Below are 22,802 nucleotides of genomic sequence, written 5' to 3' on the forward strand. Positions count from 1 at the left end.
AGAGGAAAATTATGGCTCGAGGGGTGTGTGTATGTGTGTGTGTGTGTTTGAGCATGCATGCGTGTGTATCATGTGAGCGCATGTGTGTGTGTGTGCTTTTGAGTACTGGGAGTGTGTGAGAATATGATTATGATTGTCTGTGTGTGGAGCTCACTGGGGCCAGATGCAGCGCTGTCATAAATCAGCCGTCACTTCAGAGCACCAGCGCCAGGACACACACACACACTCACAGCGCACCAACGCCAGGACACAAGCCCGCGCGCGCGCGCGCGCACACACACACACACACACACACACACACACACACACACACACACACACACACACACACACACACACACACACACACACACACACACACACACACACACACACACACACACACACACACACAAGGACACCAGGACACCAGGACACCAGGACACCAGGCCCTGACTCACAGCGCAACACAACACAAGCTCTAATGGGGTGTAAATATACATACTGTGTAAGCTGGGAGGGATTCATCTTCATATTCATCATCATCTAAATGACAACCCGTCATCACTCTCTCTCTCCCTCTCTTCATCTGTTTCTTTCTTCTTTCTCCAACTCATACTCTCTCTCTCTCACTCACTCTTTTTTATGTAATATGTGTTTTATTGGTGTAATCAAGTGAGAAAGTTAGACAGACATTGAACAAAGGAGTGTCAAACCTCTCTCTCTCTCTCTCTCTCTCTCTCTCTCTCTCTCTCTGAAGGCTACACTGTAGCTTTTTTAAGATGTTGTTGATCCATATAATGGTTCAGTAAAGGGGGTTTAAAAGTCAGTCTTGCTCTCTCTCTCTTTCTCAATCTCTTTGTATCTCTCCATCCCTCTGGTCTCTTTATCCCTCTTGCTCCCGTTTCTCTCTCCCGCCGCCTTCTTCCTCCCTCTCTATCTCTGTATCTCTTCATCTCGGTCTGCTGCAGAATGTTCCGGAGGCTTATGTTGGTCACTACGGAGCTCAGGTCTCCAGAGGGGGATTATGGGTAAAGGCTACAGGTGATGCGGAGTGTGGGTGTGTAGATGTCTGAAAGAGTGAGACTGAGTGAGAGAGAGACAGAGACAGACAGAAACAGAGTCAGAGAAAAACACACAGAGATATAGTGGCAGTGAAGGAGGAGAGGATAGAGAGAGCACAAAGGAGGAGAGTAAATCAGATAGAGTGAGAGGAGGAGAGAAGAGGGAGAGGGAGTGTATGAGAACACCTGAGGAGAGGAGAAGAGAAGAAGAGAGGGAGGAGAGAGGAGAGGAGAGAAGAAAGGGAGAGGAGAGGACAGAAGGGAAGAGAGGAGATGCAATAGGAGAGGAGGATAGAACAGGAGAGAGGAGAGAATAGAGGAGAGGAGGATAGAACAGGAGAGAGGAGAGAAGAGAGGAGAGGAGACAAATAGATGTGATAGGAGAGGAGAGGAGAAGAGGAGGAGAGAACAGGAGAGAGGAGAGAAGAGAGGAGAGGAAAAGACAAAGAGGAGAGGAGATATAGACAGGAGAGATAGAGAGGTGGTATATGAGAGCACCTGACGAGGAGGAGAGGAGTGGAGAGGAGAAGAGAGGGAGAGGAGTGGAAAGGGGGGCTTGGTGTTGTGCCTGTAATAAGTGAGATTGGCTCTGCCAGGCTAATAATACCCGTTGTCTCCAATTATTTCTCCCTGCAGCCGCCCTGTGCGCGCGTGCTGCTGCATCTGGACGACTGCTGGAGGAAGGAAGGTCGCCACAATGACGAAGGCATTCATCATGAGCACCATTCAAATATCTCTCAACGCAGCTCTCTCTCTCTCTCTCTCTCTCTCTGTTCCCCTCATTCCACTCCTCTGTTTTCCCCATCTTTCTCTATCTCCCTATTTTTCCCTCTGTCCCTTTTTTCTTACATCTCTCTGTCTGTTTTTCCTCTCTTACCCCTCTCACTATCTCTCCATCTCTCTCTCCATCCCTCTCTTTCAACTCTGTCTGTTTTCCTCTGACTCTCTCTTTCCCCCCTTCCCTCCTCCTCTTTCTCCATCTCTCTTTCACACACACACACACACACACACACACACACACACACACACACACACACACACACACACACACACACACACACACACAGACAATGTTCCAGTCGACTGTGAGTTTGAATTAGCATTTTAAGAGAAACTCAACCAGTATTAAGAGAAGATAATTAAGACAAAAACTAGCTCTGGCAGCCTGGCAGGGACCTCTCCCTCTCTCTCTCCACTCTCTTTCTCTTTCTCTCTGTCCCTTTCTCTTTCTCTTTGTTTTCTCCTCTCTCTTTCTCCCTCCCTCCTTCTCATCTTGTGACAGCTGAAGATTGGGAACAGAGGGGACACTTTCACAAAAGAGGGTCTGTTGTTACACAGGCCCTCACAATGAGAAAGGCAATACGCCGCCTGAGGTCGCCTGTGGGTAAAAGGGAACAATCTCTTCCTTGAAGAGACAGAGGAGGAGAGAGAGGGGAAGGGAGAGGAGGAGAGAGAGAGGAAGGGAAGGGAGGAGAGAGTGAGAAAAGACAGAGGGCAAGGGAGGAGAGAGGAGGGAGAGACGAGTGAGGAGAGCAAGCGCCAGAGAACGGGAAGGGAGGAGGAGGGAGGAGAGAGAGGAGAGATGGAGGGAGGAGAGAGAGGAGAGATGGAGGGAGGAGAGAGAGGAGAGATGGAGGAGGGAGGAGAGAAAAAGGAGGGAGGAGAGAGAGGAGAGATGGAGGAGGGAGGAGAGAGAGGAGAGATGGAGGGAGGAGAGAGAGGAGACATGAAGGAGGGAGGAGAAAGAAAGGAGAGAGGAGAAAAAAGAGAAGGAGAGAGGAGGGAGGAGAGTGGACAGAGAGACACAAATTGGTTGAGAAAGTGCAAATATGTAGACTCTGGGGGCAGGACTATATGGTCTCTTTGGTTCATGAGGAGAAATGAGAGCCTTGGATTAAAACAACCAAAACACACACATAAATGATCTCGAACTCAAACACGCACACGCACACACGCACGCACACGCACACGGACGCAGGCATGCACGCACGCACACACACACACACACACGCGCACACACACACGCACACACACCTGCCTCTCTGACCTAAGCTGGGTAGGCTGAATGAGTGAGATATGATGTGCTCTGATATGCAGCTAGCTTATTCTCATTCCCCTCAATATTAAACCCTGACATGCTGACTAATGCTGAGCACACACACCCTGTAGCAAGAGAAACCAGGAACGAGAGAGAGAGGGAGTCAGCAATAGAGATACTGTGTGTGTGTGTGTGTGTGTGTGTGTGTGTGTGTGTGTGTGTGTGTGTGAGAGAGAGAGAGACACTGTAGAAAGCATTAAAATGTGTGAGTGTGTGTATCTGATCTGAGAGGTGTGTGTATATGAATGTGAGTGTGTGTGTGTGAGTATGAGGAAGTAGTGATTCTGACAAAGCAAAGTGTAACTGAGAGTGTGTGTGTGTGTGTGTGTGTGTGTGTGTGTGTGTATGTGTGTGTGAGTAAGAGGAAGTAGTGATTCTGACAAAGCAAAGTGTAACTGAGTGTGTGTGTGTGTGTGTGTGTGTGTGTGTGTGTGTGTGTGTGTGTGAGTAAGAGGAAGTAGTGATTCTGACAAAGCAAAGTGTAACTGAGTGTGTGTGTGTGTGTGTGTGTGTGTGTGTGTGTGTGTGTGTGTGTGTGTGTGTGTGTGTGTGTGTGTGTGTATGTGTGAGTAAGAGGAAGTAGTGATTTTGACAAAGCAAAGTGTAACTGAGAGTGTGTGAGTGTGTGTGTGTGTGTGAGTAAGAGGAAGGAGGGACTGACAAAGCGAGGTCTAACTACACATTCATCTGCAGTTACCGGACCTGCACCTCTGAGCGAGAAACAACACCACCACTTAGGGAATCTGGGAATTCTGACTGGGATTCCGGAGGAAATGCACCACAATAGAAATGCTGGGAACAGCAAAAGCACTCAGACAAAGACACATGACCTCCAAATGGAAGACGAGGCCACTGGGACTTGTTCTAGGACAGTTTTAACGTGTAGAACGTGTAGAACGTGGGGAACGTGGGGAACGTGAGGGCAAGGCATTCCTTAGAAGATAGGCCAGTGTAGACCTTACTACTACAAAACATGACAAAACGTTTTTTTCAGGTGGTACATCAGTTTAGAATGTGAGAGAACATGTGTTTTGTAGAACATTTATGTGAGAGGAGTGCTTGTGTGATAGGAACACAAAGAATATGTAGATCATGTGACAGAACAAGACACAATAGGTATGCCCCAGTAGAATGTGAGAGAACATGTGCCATGTAGAACATTTCATGTGAAATGAAGAGTTGGGTTCTAAGATGTAAGATCTAGATAGATCTAAGCAAATGAGCAACATGTGAAGTGTGACAGAGGGGTTATTTCAGGGAGTATACTAGTGGAATGTGGAATAACGTGTGTCTTAGAACACTAGAACATGTTTTATGAAAAAGTTGTGTTCTAAGATGGGTAAATGAGGAGCATGTGAGGTGTGACAGAGGGGGTTCTTTCAGGTGGCATACTAGCGTGGCACGTGAGGGAATGTTCTCTGTCTTGGAGAACGTTGGTTCTAGGAGGTACTCACTGGTAGTGCACCCAGGAGGGCCCCAGGGTCTTCTTGAACTGAGTCAGTCCCACGATGTCAATGTAGATGAGCTCCACCACCTTATCACCCTGGGTGGGGCAACTGGACTTGTTCCCCATCACCCTCTTCATGATCCTGAGAGAGAGAGAGAGAGAGAGAGAGAGAAAGAGAGAGAGACAGAGGTTTCAACCGCCATTTATTGGATCATTCCTCAACCCATGAAATAAAGTCAAAGCTCATCATACAAAGCTCATACAAAGCTCACACAACACCCCCAACCCCCCCACACATCTAGAAACCCCTCAATGTCCTTAACCAGGCTATAATAAGATAACTCAATTTTTAACCGACCAGCCACCATCCCCTTAAGAACCTCCACCGAATCAACTGATCCCCAACACCCTACTTTTCCTGGTCTTCCAGACAGCCAACTTAGCCGACCCCAAGAAGAAATTCACCAGAGAGCGAGAGAGAGAGAGAGAGAGAGAGAGAGAGAGAGAGAGAGAAAAGGAGTGTGTGGGAGAGAGAGACAGAGAGAGAGAAAGGGAGGGAGGGAGTGTGTGAGTGTGTGTGACAGAGAAACAGAGAGGGACAGAAATATGTATTACGATTAATTTTGTTATCCAGTTTTTTATGATATTTTTTATGATCATATTATTATTCTAGTTGATGGTTTTGGCAGCACAGCATGAACACAGTCATCCTAATAAAGTTATCTGAATTCAACTGAACAAGAGAAAGGAGGGAAAGGGGCAAGAGAGAGAGAGAGAGAGAGAGAGAGAGAGAGAGAGAGAGAGAGAGTAAGAAGAGGGAGAGGGGGAGAGAGAAGAGGGAGAGAGAAACTGAAGAATTTAAATCCCCTTTATTGAACCATGATGTGGACCTTGAGAAGGAGTGCTGGAGAGAGGGAGAGGGAGAGAGACACAGTGACAAAGATGGAGAGATAGAGTAGCAGAACTATGGAGTGAGTAAAAGGAGGAAGAAGAGAGGGAACAGAGAAATGGAGAGATAAAGGGTGAAGAGCAGCAGAGAGAGCATAAAGACGGACGAGTGGGGAAATGATAAAGGCTGAAGAGCAGCAGAGAGAGCAGAAAGACGGACGAGTGGGGAAATGATAAAGGCTGAGGAGCAGTGAGAGGAGAATATGAATGTGAGCGTTTGTTGTCCCTGCGGTGGAATCAGTTCACATCTGCTTGTGTTATTGTGTCCAGAAGGCTCACACAACTCCCACAGTTGGAACTAATCTCCAGCAATGTTTACAGCCAGCTCTCCTCTGCACTTCTCTCCTCCTCTCCTTTCCTCTGCACTCCTCTCCTCTGCACTCCTTTCCTCTGCACTCCTCTCCTCTGCACTCCTCTCCTCCTCTCCTCTCCTCTGCACTCCTCTCCTCCTCTCCTCTCCTCTGCACTCCTCTCCTCCTCTCCTTTCCGCTGCACTCCTCTCCTCCTCTCCTTTCCGCTGCACTCCTCTCCTCCTCTCCTTTCCGCTGCACTCCTCTCCTCTGCACTCCTCTCCTCTGCACTCCTCTCCGCTGCACTCCTCTCCGCTGCACTCTCCTCCGCTGCACTCCTCTCCTCTGCACTCCTCTCCGCTGCACTCTCCTCCGCTGCACTCCTCTCCTCTGCACTCCTCTTTTCCGCTGCACTCCTCTCCTCCTCTCCTTTTCTCTGCACTCCTCTCCTCCTCTCCTTTCCGCTGCACTCCTCTCCTCCTCTCCTTTTCTCTGCACTCCTCTCCTCCTCTCCTTTTCTCTGCACTCCTTTTCTCTGCACTCCTCTCCTCTCACTCTCCCTTCCTCCCTAATTCAGGCCAGGATAACAGAACAAAAAAAGACTGTGTGTGACTGTACTGTATGTGTGCATGACTGTGTGTGTGTTTGTGTGTGTGTGAGCACAGTTGGTTTGCTCTAAAGCTTGCGAGATGGTTTGCTCTAGAGCGAGTTTTTTTCCTGGGTCTGTGCAAGACAAAGCATTTGTTTGTCTGTGTGTGTGTGTGTGTGTGTGTGTGTGTGTGTGTGTGTGTGTGTGTGTGTGTGTGTGTGTGTCTTTACATTTGAATGGCTATTTGCATACATGCATTTGCATGGGACACCTTACCTTCAAACCCAGTGAGGCAGAGAAGCTCATATTAATGGGTTTCATCAGGTCCCTTTCCACAGGTGTATACAATCAAGCACCTAGATTATGAATGCAGACTGCATGGTGTTTGATTAGTACACCTGTGGAAATGAACCTAATGAAACCTATGAATGGGAGTGCACCACTGTGCACAAGGCCAATGTCGGTCTATGGTGGTGTGTGTGTGTGTCTACATGTGTTTATTTTATATTTGCATGGGAGGGATAAGTGGTTTGTTTATGTGTGTTTGTTGCATATTCTCATTCTCTCGGTTTAGCTGGACATGCTTTCGCCCAGCAGGGAGAGTGCACCTGTGTGTGTGTGTGTGTGTGTGTGTGTGTGTGTGTGTGTGTGTGTGTGTGTGTGTGTGTGTGTGTGTGTGTGTGTGTGTGTGTGTGTGTGTGTGTGTGTGTGTGTGTGTGTGTGTGTGTGTGTGTGTGTGTGTGTGAAAGAGAGATTGAGTGTGTGGTTTATTCCCAATCTTTGAGCTTAGCCAGCCAGGCGGATATGTATGTATGGTAGTGAATTTGTGTGTGTGTGTATCGTCACTGAGCTTGGTCAGTCAGGAAAAGATGCAGAGTGGGTAGAGGATGGTAGTGTGTGTCTGTGTCTGTGTCTGTGTCTGTGTGTGTGTGTGTGTCTGTGTGTGTGTCTGTGTGTGTGTGTGTGTGTGTGTGTGTGTCTGTGTGTGTGTGTGTGTGTGTATCCTCACTCTTTGAGCTCAGCCAGTGAGGTGGAGATGAGCACGTCATGGCCAAGCAGGCATAGGGTGGTTATGATGTGGTGGGTAGACTGTGTGTGTGTGTGTGTGTGTGCGCATCCATCCTCACTCTTTGAGCTCAGCCAGCGAGGCAGAGATGCGGATGTCATGGCCCAGTAGGTAGAGGGTAGTGATGAGGTCGCTCCACTGCACCAGTTCCCCCAGTGGTCCTCCGCTGAAGGCGTTCTCGGCGATCTTGAAGCCGGACTCCTTGGTGAGCAGGCCCAGGTGAACCAGGATCTGAGGGAGCACAGCAGAGCAGAGGAGTTCTGTTCAGATGCTCTCTTAGCATTAACATTAAGTGAGACACATACATCATTAAGAGGAGTGTAAGTGTACACTTTAGCGGACAATGAGCTCGGAGTATATTTTGCATCATTCAGTATTCATTAATTGGCCACCTGAACTACTGGTAGAATTACTGTAGCGTTAGCTCCTGCTTAGCCACCTGAACTGCTGGTAGCATCTGCTTAGCTCCTTCTCAGCCACCTGAACTGCTGGTAGCATTAGCTTTATCTCCTTCTCAGCCACCTGAACTGCTCATGCTCACACAGGTGGCTGTGGCTGTGTCACACACACACAGGTGGCTGAGCTTTTTTTACCCGCACAACATAACACAACACAAAGGTCAGCAGAAGGTGAAAAGCAGGTCAGACCATTTCAAATAAAATGTGTGTGTGTGTGTGTGTGTGTGTGTGTGTGACCATTTCAAATAAAGTGCTGGCTTCTTCCAATTACTCATTTGTGACCAACACACACATCACAATGGTATGAGTCATTGATGGTGTTGGCACAAACACCTGGTTTGGCATGACTACAGACACCAACAGACATCCTGCATAATCCTCTCCAAACAGGGTGTGTGTGGGTGGGTGTGAGAGAGAGTGAGACGGAGGGACCTGACTTACTTCTATTTATCTGTCTCACTGTGTGTGTGTGTGTGTGTGTGTGTGTGTGTGTGTGTGTGTGTGTACTGATGGGCTGTATCTTCTTATGTGTGTAGAGAGTAAGGTACTTCTATACTCTTTGATCTAAGTGTATTTGCATGTACTGATGGCCTGTGTGTGTGTGTGTGTGTGTGTGTGTGTGTGTGTACTGATGGGCTGTATCTTCTTATGTGTGTAGAGAGTAAGGTACTTCTATACTCTTTGAAGTAAGTGTATTTGCATGTACTGATGGCCTGTGTGTGTGTGTGTGTGTGTGTGTGTGTGTGTGTGTGTGTGTGTGTGAGAGAGAGGAGCCTGCCACAGCTGCTGTCTCCAGGTGAAAAAGGACGCCTCACATGGCCCTAGGGGAACTCTAGGTTCTCATAATGGCCTCCTCCTAGTCTCTGCCAAGGAGAGTGTGTGTGCGTGTGTGTGTGTGTGTGTGTGTGTGTGTATGTACAGTATATGTGTGTGTGCTTGTGAGTGTATGTGTGTGTGCATATGCATGCTTGTGAGTGTGAAGAGTGTGTGTGTGTCTTGCTGAATTATTCACAGGCAGCTGTATTATTAAGAGGCCTCTGATGCTCAGGGACAATGGTCTTTCCATGTCTTCCTGCTCTCTCCGCACACACTCCAGTACCCTGCGTCCCCCTTTAACCCCTCTCTCTTTCACTCACACACACACACACACACACACACAAGCACGCACACGCACGCTTCAGCCTGGCACTGCCCTACTCCACGCAGGGAATCATGGGATATCCTAATGTAACCTGCGAGTGTCCCCAGAGGGTGACCGTCTCGGGGATACATTCAGTGCAGTTCGGCTGAATCACTTTTTAATTCAGGCTTGTGTGAGAAGTTCATCCATGCACACAGCCAGAGCGGCTGAATCAGGACCAATTTTGGGCCGTGATTCAGGAGGAGAATATTTTATTTATTTTTTTCCGGAGGGTTGAGTCAACCATCTGGATTTGACAATCACAGACAATTAAATTACTCTCCCCTGCTCACATTCATTTCCTGAACTGCTGACGATGCACTTGAAAAACAGCGCCTTGCACATCCACAGAAATAACACAACTGTCCTCCCCTGACCTCCGTAGTCGTACTTTCAACAGACATCAGAGCAGTCACCCTGGAGTCACCTGACATTATCGATTCCTCTGTTCTGCTCTGATAGAGAGATAACCTCACAGTTTTATAATTCCTGTTTCCCGATTAGGCAGCTGTGCTGTAGATGTGCTTGAGCTGACCACGTGATGCCGAAGCAACAGAAGACTACTGGCCAAGACTCCTACTGTGTATTTATATAAGGATTCACACAGCAAACCACTATCTTGTTTGCCTATGGCCTGGCTGATCTGGAGAGCTTCTCATTTGAATTTTCCCGACCAGTTGAGTGCATATTCCTACGGTTCACACACCTGCTTAAATAGGAGCTTGTAAAAGACTAAAAGTAAAGATAGATAAATAGATACTTTATTGATCCTCAAGGGGAAATTCAAGAGCAGGTCAGGTGCAAAAGGTCAGGTGCCTGTGCATAGGCAAGGACAGTGGAAATAACCTGTTAGTCAAAATCACATAACATCGCGGAGGGTTTGTCATGTTTATGAGAGATCAGTCTTACGAAGAACAGGTGAAGGTTTAAGAGCCGCTCACACCAGGGGCGATAACTCTAAAGATAACTGGAACTATAATGATATGAGCAACCACACTCACCAATGATAAGGAAAGTCTCTCTCCGTGTTGATGAATGTGCTGTCTAAAATGTGATGGATTCTGATTGACTGTCAACTTTTTATCATTCTCAAAATCGTTCTGAAAGTGATCCTGGTGTGTGCTTGTGTGTGTGTGTGTGTGTGTGTGTGTGTGTGTGTTTTTATGGACACTTTCTTGCACTTGTATCAGATTTGTTCCAGGGATAAGATGGGTTTCTCGCTGAACGTGAGCATCACTGCAGTGGTTGTGTGTGTGTGTGTGTGTGTGTGTGTGTGTGCACGTGCGTGTGTGTGCGTGTGGCTACCTTCTTGCGCTTGCGTTTGTGGAGGTCCTGCTTGGATGCGAGGGATCGGACAGCGCTGACCCAAGGTTCGGCCATGCGATTGATCCGCAGCATCATCCAGCGGAACTCCTCGCGTCGTGACATCACCCGGTACAGCTCGTCAAAACTGGTACGGACCTCCGTCTGGTCCCAAGAAAGGGGGGGGGGGTAAGAGAAAAATGAGCCATTCAACACATGGAACATCCAGCTTCTAGAGCTAGAAACACTACATCTCAGTTAACAAAAATCTCGTTCGGTATGAGGGAGGGAGAAGAAAATAATAGAGGAAGTATCATTCCTCCAGTGCCCATAATATGCACTAGAAGCAGCAGTAGTAGTAGCGACATCAACACTCCACTACATCCCTACAGTGTCAGAGTTGTTTTTCCAGTTCCATCGTGCCAACCAAAACACGGAGTCACACTCAAACAACAGATGAGAATAGCCAAGAGAAACACGCCAACAGAAAAAAGAAGCAAAGAAAAACAGAGAGAATACACAATAGATTTAGGGGAAAGAGAAAGACAAAGAGAATAGATGTGAGTGTGGGTAAGTGCACAAATGACAAATGAGACAGTCAGGAGAAAGAAAGTACTGTGTGTGTGTGTGTGTGTGTGTGTGTGTGTGTGTGTGTGTGTGTGTGTGTGTGTGTGTGTGTGTGTGTGTGTATGTGTGTGTGTGTGTGTGTGTGTGTGTGTGTGTGTGTGTGTGTGTGTGTGTGTGTGTGTATGTGTGTGTGTGTGTGTGTGTGTGTGTGTGTGTGTGTGTGTGTATGTGTGTGTGTGTGTGTGTGTGTGTGTGTGTGTGTGTGTATGTGTGTGTGTGTGTGTGTGTGTGTGTGTATGTGTGTGTGTGTGTGTGTGTGTGTGTGTGTGTGTGTATAAGAAAGTATGTGTGAGTGTGTGTGTGTGTGTGTGTGTGTGTGTGTGTGTGTGTGTGTATGTGTGTGTGTGTATAAGAAAGTATGTGTGAGTGTGTGTGTGTGTGTGTGTGTGTGTGTGTGTGTATGTGTGTGTGTGTATAAGAAAGTATGTGTGAGTGTGTGTGTGTGTGTGTGTGTGTGTGTGTGTGTGTGTGTGTGTGTGTGTATACGAAAGTATGTGTGAGTGTGTGTGTGTGTGTGGGTGTATAGAGAAGACAAAACCGAGAAAGAGAATGGGCATGTGTATGAGTATACAATCAGAGACACACAGAGAGAAAGAAAAAGAAAGAGAGTGTGTGTGTGTGTGAGAGAGAGTAAAGACTAAGAAACAGAGAAACAATGGTGTGTGTAAGAGAAAAAAAGCCGAATGTAAAGAGAAATCCAGAGAGCAGCAGACAGTGGCAGAGAGAGAGAGAGAGTTAGAGAAAGAGATAGAGAAAAAGAGAGGGAGAAAGAGAGAGAGAGAGAGAGAGAGAGAAAGAAAGAGAGAGAGAGAGAGAGAAAGTGAGAGAAAGTGAGAAAAAGAGAAAGAGAGAGAAAGTGAGAGAGAGACTTTTGACTTTTAAAACCCCTTTATTGAACCATTGCATGGATCAAAAACACCTTAAAACACTACAGTGTAGCCCCCCCCCCCCAGTCCCCATGGCATACCCACATATCCCCAGCAGAGAGAGAGAGAGAAAGAGAAAGCCTGAGAGGGGAGAGTGTCAAAGGGAGATAAGGAAAGACAAATAGCAGAGAGAATGAGAGACATAGACAGAATGTAAATTCTTCTAAAGAGCTTCGTAACAACACAATCCAGTATGATGCACATTATCAGCTCTGGGTGACACAGACACACACACACACAGACACAGACACACACAAACACACACAGACGCGCTCTAGCAGCCCACACCCTCCCACCTCCAACCCCCGGAGCGTTACCAAGGAGACAAAGGATATGTGACAGCAGCGGGGTTTGACACGACAGGAGAGAGGAGTGTGTGTTTGGGGCGAAACAACCTCATTATTGTGTTCCCATCCACTCCCATTGTGCGCTAACAATGAGCCATGGCTGCTCTGTGCACGCTGGCAGGGCTGAGTATGGAGGGCGCGCTGGGCTGCTCTGTGACACACACAGCTGTGCTAAGGCATCCGATCCAGCACCACCCACTGCTACCACCACCACCACCACAACCACCTACCACCACCACCCACTGCTACCACCACACCACACCACCCTCACCTGCCGCTGCAGCAATCACCTTCTTCCACTACACTACTACCACCACCACCTGCTACCGTCATCATCAGTCACTATCATCAGCCCCCCCCCCCCCCCCCCCCACACACACACACCGATACAGTCACAATACACTGCCTGACAACACCACCCTGCAGCTCAGAGCCTTGCTGGGGGAACAGAGTGAAAATCACACACACACACACACACACACACACACACACTAGGGTAGTCCTTATATGGGGTAAAAAAAAAATTCTCTCACCCTCTAAATGTGTTAGGATATCAATAAAAACACACAGTGCAAAATGTTGAATTGTTCCTACAATATCTAGAGGTAGCTCAAGGCCTTTGAATATTTCCAGAATCGCTCATTTTTACAGAAATTGTACTTTTTAGGAACGCACAACAAAATAAAATGCAATATTATTTGTTGGTCAGACTATAATAAGGTGAATAGCAATAATAAACAATGTTAATTAAATCAATAGCCTAATGAAATAAACAATGAAAATGAGGAGGGGGGGAGCAATAATAAACAATAATGTCCATTCAATCAATAATATAAAAACAATAACATGGTAAGACTACATTAAAGAGAATATCAATAGTAAACAACAATGTCAAATTAATCAATAGCCTAATGGAAATAAAACAATATTTTACAAACCATAACGCATAAGAAGCGCTTAATGCCCTAAGTGCCTAATATGTCTTTAGACCCCTCTTAAATGACCCAAAACTATCACAGGAACGGAGAGCACTGGGCAACTCATTCCACCAACATGGAACCACTGAGGAAAAGAGTCTCGAATTTGACCTAGCATTTATGACTGGTCGACATAACAGACGCTCATCAGAAGACCGCAGTGTGCGGTTGGGGATGAGGATGCGCTATTGCACTTTCCTTAAGTGTCCATTGCTGCCATAAGCATATATTATTAAACAATTATACATGCTAGCACAATGTATCACATAATACGCAAAAAATCCTAAATATGCATACTGCACAGTATGAGTTAAACTTCAAAGGTCTTGAGCAACCTCTAAATATTGATCAATATTGATACAATTTTGCCCAAAATTTTTTTTAATTTATTCAAACATATTGGTGGGGTGAAAGCATGAACTTTCAAAAGTTGAAAAATAAGGACCCCACACACACACACACACACACACACACACACACACACACACACACACACACAGGGCAGGTTGGCATGGCGACAGGACCCTCTGAAGGCCGTGACTGACAGCTGAGGGTCGGGGAGGAGGTGGTGGAAGTCAGGAGGAGAGTGTAAAGCTAAACGGCCTCCGTGGGGGGGGATGCGGACAGTGGACTGGACTGGGTGCATGTGTGTGCACAGCGTAACATACCAAAACACAACACAACACAACACACACACACACACACACACACACACACACGTGTAAGCCAACGCACTCACCATGCCTTTGCCCTCTTCCTCGTTCCGGTTTTTGAGCCTCCATGGCAGGCGTGGACACCAGTTCTCCACCTGGGGAAATGAACACAGAAAATACATAAGACAGTGTAGATGTGTGTGTGTGTGTGTGTGTGTGTGTGTGTGTGTGTGTGTGTGTGTGTGTGTGTGTGTGTGTGTGTGTGGTGGGCATGTAGTGGGCTAGTGGGCTCAGATGAGATGGACTGGATGCCCCCACTGGAGAGTGCTTGAGCCCTGACCTTTACTAGAGGCCATTAATCAGTGAAACCCTGCAACGAAACCCCAGGGCTCTCCTGCTCTCTTGACCTGTTTCTCTCTCCGCACGGTTAATGACCACAACCGCACACATGAATTATACATATAGAGATCAGAAAAGTGATGGAGAGGTGGAGGCAGAGAGAGAGAGAGAGAGAGAGAGTGAGAGAGGAGAGGAGAGAAGAGAAGACACGCAGAGAGGAGACATATAAAGAGAAAGAGAGAGAGTGCGTAGCGTGACTGAGGAACAGGAAGTGAGGGAGAGTGCGAGCGTGAGAGATGGACGAGCGGGCCAAAGGTTGGAATGGAAATGCATGCATGTCACCATGGCAACCGGGGGAGTCATATGACTGGGACACATGCAACGGAATGAGTTCTGCTGCCAGGACTCCCTCTCTGCCCCTTTGACTTTTCTTTCTCTCTCTCTCTCAATTCTCCTCTTCTATCCCTCTCCCTCTCTCTCTCCATCAATTCTCATCTTCCATCTCTCTTCTCTCTCCTCTCTCAATTCTCTGTGTACAATTGTGTTCTTATCTGTGCATCTGTGTGTTTGTCATAGAGAGAGCATGACTGTGTCCGTGTGTGTGTGTGTGCATGTGTGTGTGTGTGTAAGAGAGAGAGAGAGAAGGAATATGTCCCGTCAGAGGCAGAATGCTGCCATTTCCCAGGAACCTCATTGTTTCCCTCATCTCTGATGATGAGCCCCCTACAGCAGCAGACAGCACCCAGTGTCTATGTGTGTGTGTGTGTGTGTGTGTGTGTGTGTGTGTGTCACTTAGTGCCATTACCACTGTGACTAGAGCCCCTCTCTGCCTAACAGCAGCTCATGATGCAACACCAGTGTAAGCCCTGCCTGGTCTATCACGGCCACGGCCACACACACACACACACACACACACACACACACACACAAGAGACACACACACACATGAGTCATGTGGGCTGAGGGAACAGGATGGCTGGAGTGGCCAGAGGGTGGACGGGTCTCTAGAGAATTAGATTTCATCTTCTCCGTCTCTTCTTTGGAAGGCAGCTCTAAAGAAAAGTGTGTGTGTGTTTACACAGGTGCTAGAGCAAACACACGATAATGACAAAGCACACACTCCCAGAATAATCAGTAGCGCTAAATGATTCAGGAGGAGGGGAGGTACATGTCTGTCTGTAGACTAAGATAAAGGCCTGTGTGTGTCTGTGTGTGTAAGTATGTTTGTGTTCTTGTCTGTGTAAGTATGTTTGTGTTCTTGGTAGGGTGTGGCTGGCGTGCGTGTGGCTAGCGTGCGTGCGTGCGTGTGTGTGTGTGTGTGTGTGTGTGTGTGTGTGTGTGTGTGTGTGTGTGTGTGTGTGTGTGTGTGTGTGTGTTTGTTTGTGTTCTTGTTTGTCTGTGTGTGTGTGTGAGTAAGTTTGTGTGTGTGTTTTTTGTGTGTGTGTGTGTGCGAGTATGTTTGCGTTTGTGTCTGTGTTCGTGTGTGTGTACGTGTGTGTGTTTGTGTGTGTGTGTGTGTCTTACCTCGCTCAGGTAGATGAAGAAGGAGCATGTGGAGCCATCAACACCGTAACTGTTGTAGCAGGAGTCTGAACGCCACATGTCCTTCATCCACTGAGGAGGAAAAGGAAGATGAGTCATCACACACGCACTGTTCATATATAACATACATGTAATCAGTCATCATAAATGCACTGTTCATATATAATAAACACAATTTATGCTTATATGGACATGACATCCAGTATATAGAATTAGTCATCGTACATATCTATGATCTATGACATCTGCTAACATTGACATGACATGACATAACGTACAAGTATGTATATGACAAATGCAATGCATTACTGAAGGAAATGACATATGTGTGACATATACAGTACATTACATTGGCAGACAGGACCTCTCTGTGACATATGCATAAGTGACATATATTAGATAAGTGAAAACACGTGTGACATATTGTATGGATTACAATCACAGCAGAGTCATTTTTTTAAAGTATATTTTTTGGACAGAGTGTGAAAGGCAGGGGAGTGGGGGAGAGAGATGGGGTGGGAACAGGAAATGACCCGGGCTGGACTTAAGTGGGCACATGGACCCGAATGTGGTACCGACACTATAGCCATTTGCTCCACAGTGCAAGAGACTGCAGATTCAATTCAGATAATAGGGAGCCGTTTTAAACCCATGCAGCGCTGTGACACTGCCAAACACACACACACACACACACACACACAGTCTGTACACACACACAGTCTGCCACTGCCACAGCACATCAAGCTACTGGAGAGAAAAATAGAGCAACTTACTGAGGTAAGCAGAAGCATTTACTCTCTCTGGTCTCCATCCCCAGAGACACACACACACAATCTGGATCTGCTCGTCCTCTATCACAGATAAGCTGTCTGGATCTACTTGTCCTCCATCACACATCCACACACACAAATGGACGCAAGGGGAGAGATAGAGAAATAACACACATCCACTCTCTCGGTCTCACACATACAACCAAATACCCATGCAGTCTCACCTGCACACACACACACACACCCACAGTGAGACGCACATGGGCACAGAGACGAAGACCTTGTATGTTTGTGTGTGTGTGTGTGTGTGTGTGTGTGTGTGTGTGTGTATGTGTAGGCCTCAGTTGATCTCTTATTGATTGGGGTGTGTGGTGCTCGGGGCTGATGTTGATGATATCAGACCAGTGAGTCCAACCACCAGCAACAGCAGCAGCACCACAAATCTAAACCAGACGGGCCAGACACAGCCCCTCAAACCTAATAACTGCCCCCAAACACACACACACACACACACCCCCAGACGCGCAGGCACGCACACACACACACACATGCTCCTCTGCTCACTGCTCTGCATCACACTCTCATTTCATTTATAGGAGCAGACGTAGCAGAAGTAGCTCCCCCTCAACACTCCCCAGTCTCATATGCTTCTATAAAGCCCTGCACAATAACAGAGACACATACCGTGTGTGTGTGTGTGTGTGTGTGTGTTGAGTGAAATTGTGTATGAGAAATCTGGTGAAGTGTGGTGCCATGTGTGGAATCGTTTAAGAGTACTTAGTGGTGGGGTGAACTGCACTGAACCAGAAGCCCTGTGGAGTCACCACACACACACACTCTCACAAACTCTCTCACATACACACTCCCCACCAATGCCTGTACCCCCTGGAGCAGCTTCACACACAGGAGAAAAGATCAAAATATTTTTCAATAGTAATCGCACATGCTGTGTGTGTGTACTGTATGTGTGTGTGTGTGTGTGTGTGTGTGTGTGTGTGTGTGTGTGTGTGTGTGTGTGTGTGTGTGTGTGTGTGTACGCGTGTGTCTGTGTGTGTGTGTGTACGCGTGTGTCTGTGTGTGTGTGTGTGTGTGTGAGGGTCTTGGGGTCTGACCCGCATTCCAGAAGGAATATCTCATTCTTCCTGGAATTCCGCGACAGGATTGTCCGACCTTCGCGACCACTTAAAGCGCTTTCCATGCCTCCGGAATTTCCATGGGGCCTTAAAGTCGCCCGTCGGGGGCCCATTTAAAAAGCCCCTAAATCTGCTCTGATTGATGCAGCACCCCCAGGAGGGAGCTAAGTAGCCCAGTAGGCAGGCGGGCCGGCGCATGAGCAGGGAAATGCTCCCGCACTCGTGGACCTCTGGTGTGGTGTTTTCATTACAATCCCGAGGGGGGAGGGGGAGTGAGATGTCATTTTGAGAAACTCAATTGAGCTCTACATGCCAGGGAGAGGAGTCTTTAAAGACGCTCTCAAAACACAGAACTGCTGCTGATGCTGCTATTTGAGGGAGGGGAGTAGAGAAGACACACACACACACACACACACACACACACACACACACACACACACACACACACACACACACGTACATGTACACATGCACACACGTACACTGCAATGTCTCAGGAGGAGACAGGAGTGCTTAAACACATTTCATACATGGTTGGTGTTCCACACACAAACACAAACAAACACACGCACCGTTCATCTCATTTGCACTCTAATTTTTGCTGTTTACCTCCACTGAATGGGACGGATGGGACTTATCAAAGGTCAGAAACTCATTAATTAGTCAGTTCCATAACTAGATTCCCTCAATTAGAGGGAAATCATGTTTGTCAAAAAGTTTACCTGATAAATAATTCATACCTGATAAATAATTCTATTTCTTTGATGATTTTTTTTCATTTACTTTTCACAGTTGTGTTTTCTAATTATACACATGTTTAGATGATTACCTTTTTGCATCAATTATTGCAATTTGTCTTTCCAGCAAAGGTTATGCACTATTATAGGATGTATGTGTATGTGTATGTGTGTGTGTGTGTGTGTGTGTGTGTGTGTGTGTGTGTGTGTGTGTTGTATGACTTAGTCCTGCAGGTGAATCTGGCAGTCTAGAGTGAGCATGTTACTGAGTGTGTATGTACACATAGAGTACATGCAGGTATGTGTGTGTGTGTGTGTAGTCGCCCTGCGGTTGATTATTACATTACATCACATTACATTACATTACATTTGACTGATGCATTTTTAACCAAAGCGACTTACAACATGGTAAACAATTTAAAGCTTTTTATTAAAGATTATGGCAGTGAGTCAGTGGTTTTAGCAGGTTGCTGTGTGTGTGTGTGTGTGTGTGTGTGTGTGTGTGTGGTAACCCTGCTGGTGACCATGGCAATGTATCAAAGGTTACAGCATGTTACTGGGCGAGTGTGTGTGTGTGTGCATGTCAGCCCTGCTGGTGACTATGGAAGTGTATCTGGGTCTGCAGTGGGCATCTGAGCAGATGGCATGTGCAGCTTGACTGGTAGACCGAGAGGCTGGCAGTGCCAAGGCTATGGGTCTGGTTATCACACTAACATAAAACACACTATCCACTCACACAATTAGATAACAGCACTGATAAAACACACACCACCACATCAGGTGATGGGTGGGCTGCAGGATATAGTGTTTCATGAAAACGTCTAAATATTTTACAAATATTCTTGATTCATTAAGGTGATGATACAGTACATGGGGTAACTTTTGGAGATACAGTATGTTGCTGGGGCAACCACATAAAAAGGTCCATTTATTATGATTGGATGAGCATGATGATTTTCCTATTGATAGTTAAGGTTCTCCAGAAAAGAAATTGCTGCCCAATATCAATGGGAACATGTTCAAAACGTTGCCCCATGTATCATCAGCTTTACAGTTAGAGCTGCAGTGAGAAGTGCAGTTGCACAGTGTGTGTGTGTGTGTGTGTGTGTGTGTGTGTGTGTGTGTATTTATTTACGCATATAACGCGTAACAAACGTGAACGTTTGTTAACACTGGCAAACAGTTTAAAGAGGTAGTTCTCCGCAAACATACAGTGGAGCGGGACGTGAGCTGGACGAGCTGTTGCCGTGACAATGGAGTTGTTTACACCAAAACGTTCAAATGTAACTGTTCAGAGAAAACATATGCGCCATGAACGTTTTGCCACTGTTTAGTGAATCTGAACACACCTCTGGTCTGGCCCCAATCTAACCCAGGGCTAGCCCCGATCCGGCCTCCATGTCACCCACATGGCAAAGATCATTTGGATGATAAAGGATTTTCATGGCAATAATAAAGATAATGAAGAAGGTGCGGACAGTGGTACTGATGCTGATGCTAGTAGTGGTACTAACGTGCTGTAATGTTTATGGTGTTGGTGAGGGGGTGGTTCTCACCTTCAGTTTGCCCTCGCAGTGGGGGAAGCCGTCCAGCGGAGGAAACTCACATTTCTCCTGAGCGCCGTTCAGCAGGTCTGCAGAGAGGAAGAGAGGCAGAAAGAGATCAATACAATCCACTAACCGTCAACTGGTAGAGAACAAACAGCTCTGAGTGTGTGGGAGTGTACAGGAGTATGTTCAGTGTGTGTGTGTGTGTGTGTGTGTGTGTGTGCTCTCATGAGGGAGAGTGTGTGCAAGCTTGGGGTATAAAATCAGTTAATATATCCAAGATATACGACTAGTTCAAGGTTCTTAACATGACGAAACCAAGAAAGAACAGGACAGAGGTGTGTGTGTGTGTGTGTCTATGTGTGTGTGTATGTGTGTGTGTGTGTGTGTGTGTGTGTGTAATATGATCAGCACATTCTGACCACACATCCGCAACAGATGGAGTAACTGTGTCGCAAGCAGGTAAGGATACAACCCCACCCTTCTGTTGCAATGTTGCAAGCCTGGCACAAGCAGACTTATACCTAATAAACATATAGAACACACACACAAACTTACACATACAAACATAGGCACACAAACATACTGTCCACACACACACACACACTCCACTCTACTGAGTCTGACACAACCAAGCAAGCACATTCCAAATGAACCTCCTGTCAAGCTTGCCACAGCAAAGGAGAAAGCTCATGAACACGCATGATCTAGTTTGACCACCAGACAATATCTCCTGGGCCCCATGAGTCCCAGATTAGACCGTTGACACGGTGATCACACTGGAAATAACGAACCGCCAGTGCTAAAGCATAACGCAACGCTCAGACCAAGTTACACAACCGGTACTACTTTCCATTGCCTAAACTGATGCTCATGCATGCTTTTGCTTGCTTCTCTTCAGGTAAAATTGGAGGAATGTCAACCCAAGTGATGTCATCTGTTTTTGCACCCACACACACTCAGAGCAACCTATCCAGTTGGCATCTATACTGCATCAGGGGCTCAATCATTTTTAGAGTAAAATTCTGTCCACACCTGTCCATTATCGTCTCGTTATTTATACCCTTCCAAAAGCGCCACAAAAAGCCTGGATGGCTCCATTATGTGTCAATGGAATTATCTGACAGCGAGTAAACATGACAGCGTGGTGACAGTGAAGGACATGTGGCGGGGACTACATTTCCCAGAAGACCCTGTGAGCTGAGGACTTCCTGCCTGTCAGTAGAGTGAGGGAGCCACTGGTCCTCAGTTAGCTATTGAGTGGGGAGTCACCAGGTGAAAACCCTCCCCCCCCACACACACACACAGACACAGACACAGACACCCCTTATATGTCCTCTACCAGACAGACCATCTGCAATGCATCATGGGAGAACTGCAGACTATATGGGGTGGCTGGATGTCATTTCCTATGATGGGTTGGTCAGCCCACGAGTCTGTGGGTGGACGCTAATGGCCGTGTGACGGGCAGGCGGGTGCGGTGAACTGTAAAGATCTCAGTCTCGAGTCCGTCCTTCACCAGAGCCCCGGCCCTTCCCCCGAGGCCCTTTAAAAACCGACCCGCCATCAGTGACATTGAGTATAAGGTCTCCATTACGACAGCTCCTCACCTGGAGCGCATCAGTGAGGTGTGACCGAGACTCCCCTCAGAGGTCACTCACTCACACACACACACACACGCACACACACACTCACACACACACAATCAGAGTGCCTCAGTGAGGTGAGACCGAGACAAACCTGGGAGGTCAGTCGAAATGGCAGGATACTGCACTGCCTCATGGTTATGAGAAGGGGTCCTGTATCGCAATAAAGGGAGCACTCAGATGAGTAATGAGGCTATAACCAGTTACACACACACACACACACAGGCACACAGAGAGAGACATGTGCACACACCGGCACACAGAGACCATCATCCATTACAAACACAGGTGTGCGCGCATACATACACACACACACACACACACCCACGGAGAGACATGCGCACACACCTGCACACAGAGACACAGAGAGACATGCGCACACACCTGCACACAGAGAGACATGCGCACACACCTGCACACAGAGACAATCTTCCTTTACAAACACAGGTGTGCGTGCATACACATACTGCAAGCCACCTAACAAAACATCTGTAATTGTGGGAGGGAAGGACAGCAAAGTAATTGTCATTGTGGGAGGGAAGGAAAGCATGCCTGGGACTTGAGTGAAAACTGCTTGTGCGTGACTAGGGAGAGACAGAATGTGGTGGGAGTGAGTGGAGGCGTGGGTCATCTGCTGGTACTCAAGGTAAAGCAGGTTTGGATAAAACCTTTATCTCATAATGGAGGATGTTCTTACTGGGTCTGCAGGAGGATTAAAATGGGGCAGATACACACACCCACACACCCACACACACACACACCCACACACGCTGACCCACCGGCATCTCAGAGGGAAGGGCTCGTTCATTATACTGTATTTATTACCGCAAACTCATCTGATGACAGGTACAACTGGGCCAGCCAGGTTCCGGCAAGAACATCTCACTAAGAACCTTCAGGAACACTCACCGAGTCACCTCTAAAATGGCCTGTTTTTTGGACAAAAAGAATGCTAGGCAGCCAGACAGTAAATGAACAGGTGATCATGTTGACAGTGGTGACCAAGACAAACAAAGCTAAACAAAGAAACTACATGACGAGAACAAAAACGGCATTCTACAATTGCAAATGCCATGACAACAGCCTACTATGGCGACTGTCTCCAAGGGCGACGGGTGAGGGGGAGAACAATGAGAG

The 22,802-nt window shown here is 47.1% G+C and overlaps 1 protein-coding gene across 1 annotated transcript in view; it reads right to left on the bottom strand.

Moving 5' to 3' along the window:
• The window catches only part of mgat5 (alpha-1,6-mannosylglycoprotein 6-beta-N-acetylglucosaminyltransferase), a 149,350-nt gene that overhangs the window by 57,056 nt on the left and 69,492 nt on the right, over positions 1-22,802 (bottom strand). The window contains 6 exon segments of the mRNA XM_042080918.1: positions 4,596-4,730; positions 7,543-7,712; positions 10,425-10,586; positions 14,038-14,106; positions 15,815-15,904; positions 20,029-20,105. Coding sequence (XP_041936852.1) covers positions 4,596-4,730; positions 7,543-7,712; positions 10,425-10,586; positions 14,038-14,106; positions 15,815-15,904; positions 20,029-20,105 — 703 coding nt within the window.

This window comes from Alosa sapidissima, chromosome 23 (assembly GCF_018492685.1).
Source record: "Alosa sapidissima isolate fAloSap1 chromosome 23, fAloSap1.pri, whole genome shotgun sequence".
Lineage (NCBI taxonomy): Eukaryota > Metazoa > Chordata > Actinopteri > Clupeiformes > Clupeidae > Alosa > Alosa sapidissima.